At 61.0% G+C, this 7618-nt stretch overlaps 2 protein-coding genes across 2 annotated transcripts in view; both read left to right on the top strand.

Annotated features, from left to right (window-relative positions):
* The window catches only part of PPP2CB (protein phosphatase 2, catalytic subunit, beta isozyme), a 14432-nt gene extending 14136 nt beyond the window's left edge, over positions 1 to 296 (top strand). Inside the window, exon 8 of the transcript XR_774876.1 lies at positions 245 to 296. The gene's annotated coding sequence lies outside the window, so the exon portion shown is untranslated. The remainder of the gene's footprint in view (positions 1 to 244) is intronic.
* Positions 297 to 402: 106 nt separating this feature from the next.
* GSR (glutathione reductase) lies at positions 403 to 5076 on the top strand. The gene is made up of 13 exons (XM_010575530.1): positions 403 to 542; positions 1292 to 1318; positions 1591 to 1679; positions 2077 to 2146; positions 2319 to 2466; positions 2583 to 2637; positions 2720 to 2819; positions 3338 to 3424; positions 3627 to 3788; positions 4005 to 4116; positions 4202 to 4333; positions 4533 to 4666; positions 4874 to 5076. The coding sequence occupies exons 1-13, from the start codon at positions 414 to 416 to the stop codon at positions 5021 to 5023; spliced, it is 1395 nt and encodes a 464-aa protein (XP_010573832.1). The 5' UTR covers positions 403 to 413; the 3' UTR covers positions 5024 to 5076.
* The last annotated feature ends 2542 nt before the right edge of the window (positions 5077 to 7618 follow it).

Here is a 7618-nt window from a genome sequence, read left to right on the forward strand (position 1 = left end):
CCACCCTCCCCCCCCCCCCCCCCCTTTATTTTATTGAGAGACCGATCGACTTAACTGGAGAAAGGAAGCAATTCCTGCTTGGGAGTATGTTGTCATAACACGGATAAAAGTGTTCCCTTTTTAGCTCGATTCCCGTTCCGTGTTTTTTCTTTTTTTTTTTTTTTTTTTTTGGTTGTTGTTGTTGTTTTGTTTTCTTCTCTTTTGTTATTTTCCCCTCTCCCCTCTGTATATTTTGTCCTGGAAGTGCTTGCAATCCTTCTCGCTGTACCTGAACCAATAAACTTGCCATTGTCAACCCTAACCCGTGGTGCTGGTGTTGGGGCGGGGTGGGGGAGGGCGGCTCCGGGGCGGAGCGGAGCGGCGGAGAAGCCGGGGCGGGAGGAGAGGAGGTTGGCCTTACCCAACCGGGAACCATGGCGGCGGCCGCTTACGAGCTGCTGGTGCTGGGCGGTGGGTCCGGAGGACTGGCCGGGGCCCGCCGGGCAGCGGAGCTGGGGGCCCGAGTCGCGTTGGTGGAGCCACGTCGCTTCGGTGGCACCTGCGTGAGTCCCGGGGGGGCACCCACGGGTGGGAGAGTGGGGGACGCCCGGTTCCCCCGGAGCTGGCCTCGGTTCCCACCGGGGCTGGTGTCCTACGGTACAGGGAAGCTGGAGGGTGGGAATCGCCATTTCGGTCGCGGAGGAGCGTTGTGCCTTGTCACGCTGAGCTGCGTGGGAGGGGGTAGGGTCCGATTTCCCCACTCCCCGGGGTTCTTTTTTTGGCCGTTTTCAGGGCAATAAAGGGATGCTGTCAGGTCCCGGGTCTGCAGCACAGCAGCTAGCTCGGTCACTGCGGTAAGGCAGTAAAGCAGAACTAGCAGGCAGGGTGAGACGGTAGAAAGCAGAAAAAACAAACTTGTTCCTGAAACAAGCCAGGGACAGGCTCTGCTCTTAGGCTTTAAGTGCATTCCCCTGAAAGAGTTGCTGTGCTAGGACCAGAAGTGCAGGAAAGGGGTGGCAAACACCTTTCTCCTAGTAAATTTTTTTTAAATTATAGATAGGAAAGAAACCCTTGTATATGAAAACCGTGTACCTTCCGTGTTCTCTTTCAAGGAAGTGAAGGAAAACGGGCAAACTGCAAGACCTTAAGGCACCAAAGGCGGTTACAGCCCTCTTTTGCCAGAAACCCAGGCTCCTCCCTTTATGTTCTCACACAAAGAGCTGGTACCGGCCTGATGTGGGATGCTCTCCAGAGCCTCGCCTTTGAAAAACTAAGCCTTAACGCTGAGACTTGCTCTTATTTCCCCCCCCAGGTTAATGTTGGGTGCGTGCCAAAGAAGGTAAGGACGCTTTCGCCACCGGCTCCAGCGGCACCTCGGCTGTGGGTTGGGTCTGTTGTGGGTGTCTGCCGAATTGCGGGGAGGTGCTGGCGTGGGTCGCGGGGAGGAAGCAAGGGCTTGGAGCATATTGAGCCATCGAGATGCTGTGAAAGCGCTCAGACCCGTGTCCTGCGGGCTGCTCCGGGCAGAGGCGAGGCATTGGGAAGCATGGCAGGGGTTATCCCAAAAATCAAACCGGTCTTCCCGAGCCGACATGCAGTTTTTGCGGGCAGGTGATGTGGAACACGGCGGTCCACGCGGAGTTCATCCACGATCACGCCGACTACGGCTTTGAAACACCCAGTGTCAAGTTCAACTGGAGGTAAGTACGGAAAGAGCCGGTTGGGAACGAGCGTCTCCCAGTGTGTTCCCCGTCAGTGCCGCGGCCCCGTGGCTTGTTGTCCACCCCAAAGGGGTCCCTGCCCGCTTTGAGGCTTCCCATGGATGGATGCTGAGCCGGTTACGCGGCCGGGATTCCCGCTGCATTTTGGAAAGGAAACATGGCAAACTGGCAGTGGGAAAAGACTCTGGAAAAGACGGACGCGGGGAAGGCAGGCACAAAAACCTTGCATGGGTGGGAAAGGCTACTGCCTGATGGGTAACTCGGGGCCATTTTATTTTGTGGCATGGGTGCCTTGTACCGAAGGGATTGAATTGTTTTTTGCTGAGCTCTGTAGGTTCATTCGCTTGTGGTGACAGTAAGCCCTGCTGTGTTCCAGAACAATTAAAGAGAAGCGTGATGCTTACGTGATGCGCCTGAATGAGATCTATGAGAATAATGTAAAGAAGGTGAGGATGCGTTTATCCTGCGAACCGAGCAGGGAAGCAGGCTCTGCTGGATTTTTGGCCTTTTTTCCAGCCTTAACGGGTGTCCACTTCTCGAAGTGTGGGAGCCCTGTCTCCATTAGCTGGCTCTCGCACCTCCTCCTGCTGTTAATCACGTAACTGTTACTCCCCTAAGGCTCACATAGACATCATTCGGGGCTATGGCAAGTTCACCACTGATCCCGAGCCTACCATCGAAGTAAATGGGAAAAAGTATACGGCTCCTCACATCCTCATAGCCACGGGTGGGCGCCCGGCCGTCCCTCCCGACAGCGAAATTCCCGGTAAGCCTGACAAAATTCCCCGGGCTGCCTGGAGAGAGGTCCGCCAAAGCAAAATGGGTTTTGGGAGGCGGGAAGCGGGGGCTGATGAGGGGTGCAAAAGGGGTTTTGCTTTGCAGGTGCCAGCCTGGGGATGACCAGCGATGGCTTCTTCGACCTAGAGGAGCTGCCCAGGTAAAGCGGGGCTCACCCCCCCTCCAGCCGGCGCCACCGCCGGCTCGGCGTCCCTGCACACGGCTTCGTCGCTTCTCCGTAGGCGCAGCGTCATTGTCGGTGCTGGCTACATCGCGGTGGAAATTGTGGGGATCCTTTCCACGCTGGGCTCCAAGTCATCCCTGCTGATCCGCCAGGACAAGGTAATGCCACCGGCTGTCCCCAGCCACGCTTCCCGCCCGGCGGCCGCATCCCAATCTGCCTGGGTTTTCTAGCCATCAGCTCCCGTGAGCTGGTAAAGGAGGGTCCGAGTCGGCGCGGGCTCAGGAGGGTGGAAATGGGGATGCAGAGGATGGTGGCGTTAGACTGTTCGGTGTAAGGAGGGGCTGGGGGGGGGGGCAGATGGGGTGAGAAGAAGAGCGTAGGTGTGCTGCTAGGAGGATTTCGGCAGCACTGACCCGCACACCCAGCATTTCTGCAGTCGTGCGTGCCGCTGCACCCATTTCCTTGAGCTTTATTTCAAGTCGCTACTTGAAAAAAGAAAAAACAAATATTAAAGGAAAAACAAACAGAGGAGAACTTTATCGTTAACCAGAAGCACCCCAAACTTCTCTGGGCCCACGTGGGGCATGTGTGCAGGGAAATGCTGGTGGAGGGGTCTGCCAGGCGGTGTCTTCGCCTGCGGACCCTCATCTGATGGGGCTGGTGGGTCCCTGCCCAGGTCCTGAGGACTTTTGATTCCATGATCAGCTCAAACTGCACCCAGGAGCTGGAGAACGCTGGGGTGGACGTCTGGAAGCACACGCAGGTATGGGCGCGCAGAGCAGCCCGGTAGCTTGTCCTATCCCTCCTGAGGAGGCAGGGCTGGGGGAAAGCTGGCATTTTGGGCACCGCTCGCCAAGCCACGGCTTTGGCGGCATCCCTGGTCCTGCGGTACGGCCGCCGTCACCTGACGCAAGGCAAAAGCCATCGGCGCCTTCTCCCCCGGCGGCTCCTGTTGTTCCCTGCAGGTCAAAACGGTCACCAAGTCTTCTTGCGGGCTACTGGATGTGACGGTGACCTCCTCGGTGCCTGGCCGCAAGCCGACGGAGGGAGTGATCCGGGACGTGGACTGCCTGCTTTGGGCCGTGGGGCGGGAGCCCAACACCGAGGACCTGTGCCTGGACCGAGTGGTGAGATGGCAGCACATCCCTTCCGTGCTGATGCGAGGATGCCCGCGGTTCTCCGGGGGTGCCATGGATCTCCGGAGCCTGCCACAGGATGGTGTTCCCACCATGCCCTGCCCCGAGGTGGGAATATGATGGCCACCGGCACGGGTCCCCCGTGGGCATCGCTTGTCCCGTCCCTCCTGGGGCACGTGCCAAGGCGGCTGCCGTTTCCCGTGGCAGGGCGTGCAGGTGGACGCCAAGGGCCATGTGGTGGTGGACGAGTACCAGAACACCACCAGGAGAGGGGTCTACGCCGTCGGGGACGTCTGCGGGAGAGCCCTCCTCACCCCAGGTACCGCAGCCGTGCCCCCCCTCCCCTCCACAGCCCCTCGGTGCCGCGCCGTGCCGCGGCTCAGGTTCCCCATCCCTCCCCGCAGTGGCCATCGCAGCTGGCAGAAAGCTGGCCCACAGGCTCTTTGAGGGCAAGCCTGAGTCCCGGCTGGACTACCATGACATCCCCACCGTCGTCTTCAGCCACCCGCCCATCGGCACCGTGGGCCTCACCGAAGGTGGGGACAGAGGGGACGCGGCGGGGGCGAAGAGGTTGGGGACATTGTGGCTCAGAGCTGTTGCTTTGATGGTTGAGGAAACGCTCTGATCTCTGGCGAGGGGTCCGAGCCTTGCAAAATGCGCTTTGACTCCCTCTTTATAAATGCCTCGTGTGTACAGTGTGTCCCCTTGACCTACGTGCCGTGTCTTCTGCTGCAGACGAAGCCGTGGCCACGCACGGGAGGGAGAACGTGAAGATCTACAGCACGTCCTTCACCCCCTTGTACCACGCCATCACCCAGAGGAAGGTGAAGTGCGTCATGAAGCTGGTGTGTGCTGGCAAGGAGGAGAAGGTGCGTGGAGGGGACCTGGGGGGGGACAGCTGGGTGCTGCCGTGGCGGGGACCACGGCTGGCTGTCCTCTTGTCCCCGCGGGGTCGGCTCTGACCCGCTCAGAACGGGTCTCCGGCTGGGATTCAGCTCCCCCAGCACCAAGCCCAGTGTTCACTCTGGATTTTGCCGGTGCTGGGTCCCACCCGGGCTCTCGCTTCTTCCCCAAAGGTGGTGGGATTGCACATGCAAGGGCTGGGCTGCGACGAAATACTGCAGGGCTTTGCCGTGGCCATCAAAATGGGGGCCACCAAGGCCGACCTGGACAACACCGTTGCCATTCACCCCACTTCTGCCGAAGAGCTGGTGACGCTGCGCTGAGGCGGTGGGCGCAGGCAGCCCCAGGGACGGCGGCTGCAGCTGGGGAAAATGTTTTATACCTCCTAAAAAAAATGCCTTAATGTCAGGCGGTTGCCTGGAGAATGTGTCTGTAAAATCAGCGTGGCTTGCTTTGGAGTGGAAAATAAATACAGTGATGCCGGCAAGTCTCTTAGCGTCTTACGATGCCTGTCTCCCACCGTGCCCAACCGCGGGGGGTGGTGGCACAGTCCCTTGGCACCGTTTTGGGGAAGGCTGCCAGTGGCTGAGCTTCTCCACTACCGTCCCCGTCCCCGGGGCTGTGCGGGGAGCAGCAGAGTGGGGCAGGACGGCTGGGTGCTTGGGGTACTCATGGGTGCTGGAGTATCCCAGGTGGGCTCTGTCCTCCGCCGCGGGCTCACGGAGGGGTGAATCGGCATCGCTGTTCATCGTGGATGCATCGACATCGCTGTTGGATGTGGGATCATGGGGCGAGATGCTGGCCCGACCCTGCTGCATCCCAGGGGCTTCCAGATCCCCTCCACTGTCCCATTGCTATCTGCTCTTCGTGGCTGCGGCTTTCGAGCTCTCAAAGCTTGAGGCAGCTCGAAGAGGCTGAGGGCAAAGCTGGTCAGGAGGGATGGGGCGCAGCGCTGGCTGGGGAACTGCTGGTTTCTGCTTTGCTTTTGCTAGAAATAAAGTTTGCATGAAATCAAAGTATCTCCACAGTCAAGAACTCCATGAAACCTAAGGGGGAGGTGGGCGGCCCAAGGAAGGGGACGCTGGTGCTCAGCAGCTCCAGGCTTTGCCCTCAGCAAAACCTTGGCAGGTAGGAAAATCCTGCCCAGCCCTCCTGACCCCATCAGCATGTATTTAAGGAGTATATTGGACTCCTAGAGGCTCAAGTACAAGCAAAAGCTCAAATATTACTGGTGTCCTCGGTTATCTATGTCAGTCTTTGAAAGAATTACGATTTACAAGGCTTATTGCTAACTGAAGCTCACAAGATTTCCTCTGGGCTTGCTACAGATGATCCTCAGGCACATTAGGGGAGTTAGTTGGAGTTAATTCATAGTTAATTGCTCCATTTGAATCACGGTGACTTTACCCTCTCAGTCAATATGCTGTAACGGCATTTTGGCAGTATTTTTTTTTCCTTTCAAATTACAAGTTTGGTCACTTGATTTTAAGGCATGTTTTAGAGTGTTTGTGAGAATTGACCTGGACTTCATGCCCAGAGAAATTATCAAAGTGTCTAAAAAGAAGAAAGGCGGGGACACACAGGCACAGGCAGGGGCTGAGTGTCCGCAGAAGCCTCTTTTTGGGGGGAAATGGGGTAAAATAAAGCAGAGGGAAGCTGAACTGGGGGGAACCGAAGGAAACCGGGATGGGGACCAGGGCGGGAGGAGGGACACCGGGGGTGGCCGGGGGGGGTCTGGAGCGAGCGACCGCGTCGGTGTCCCCTCCCGCAGCTGAGGTTTAGCCCACAGCGTCCCCGGTACTACCGGCGGCGGGGACGGGCGGGCGCTAGGACCTAGCGGCTGACGGGCAGCTCCGCACGCTGACCACGCCCCTCATTCCGGCCGCGCCCCCGTCTCCTCCCCCCCGGCGGGGCGGAGCCCCAGAGCGCCTGCGCGGGGCGGGATCGAGGGAGGTGTGGCCTGTGGCGGCCGCCATCTTCTCGTTCAGCCGGTTTTCTCCGTTCCGCCGGGCGGCCGGAGCCGGGCCGGGGTCCCCGGACCGGGTCTACGGCCCCGCGGGCGCACTGGCCCTGCCGGGAGCCGCGGGGCGGTGTCCGCCCGCCCCAGGTGAGGAGAGGGAAACGGCTGGAGAAGCCGGGAAGGGGGGACCCGGGCCGGGATGTGTGGGCGAGCGGGGCTGCTTCAGCGCGGAGCCGCGGGACTACGGCGGGGAGCGGCCGCCCGGTGGACGGGACGAGGAGGAGCGGCTGCGGTGCCGGTGGCTCGGCGGAAGAGCTGTGGGGCTCGGGGCGCCGGGGAATAAAGCCCGGAGGGCCGGAGCCCGGCGCCCCCCGCCCCGCGTCCTCGCAGTCCGGGGCCGGGTCCGCTTCACCGGTCCCCTCGTCCCGACAGCGGCGGGGTTTGGGGCTCCGCCGGCCGCTTGGGGGACTCGGGACCTGGATCCCGGAGCCGGTGCCCGGCGGGCGATGAGCAACTCCGCCCCCTCGCTGACCACGCCCCTTCCGATCCACGGGCCACGCCCCCGCCCAGTCTCCGCCCGCGGGTGCGAGGGAGGTTTGGCCGCCGGCGGCCGCCATTTTGTCGTCCCGCCGGGCCGGCACGGGTCACCGGGCGGGGGCTACGGCCCCTCGGGCGGAGCGGCCTGGTCCGTCAGGCAGCCCCCGAGCACCCCCCGGTGCTTTAGGGACTGAAGGGCTGGGGGCCTCTTCCGGGGCTGAGAACCGGGCCCAGCCGTGGGTTTTCCCGCAGCGGGAGCCGGGCTGGCGAGATGGAGAAGGGGCTCGGGGGGGAGGACAGTAACTCCGGGGGGCTCCAGAAGCCGAGTCGTGGGGTCAGACCCCGGCCCGGGAACCCCACAGCCCCGTCGGGTCAGGCCTGGGGGAGGGAGCCCGAGTCCCGCCTGCGTGGGCCTTGGAAA

Source organism: Haliaeetus leucocephalus, unplaced genomic scaffold, assembly GCF_000737465.1.
Source record: "Haliaeetus leucocephalus isolate CR32 unplaced genomic scaffold, Haliaeetus_leucocephalus-4.0 Scaffold484, whole genome shotgun sequence".
Classification (NCBI taxonomy): Eukaryota; Metazoa; Chordata; class Aves; order Accipitriformes; family Accipitridae; genus Haliaeetus; species Haliaeetus leucocephalus.

Coding starts and splice junctions, on each gene's coding strand:
- GSR (XM_010575530.1), top strand. CDS start 414: ATGGCGGCGGCCGCTTACGAGCTGCTGGTGCTGGGCGGTGGGTCCGGA. Junction 4,117..4,201: donor GAGAGCCCTCCTCACCCCAG/GTACCGCAGCCG, acceptor CCCTCCCCGCAG/TGGCCATCGCAGCTGGCAGA. Junction 4,334..4,532: donor CACCGTGGGCCTCACCGAAG/GTGGGGACAGAG, acceptor CTTCTGCTGCAG/ACGAAGCCGTGGCCACGCAC.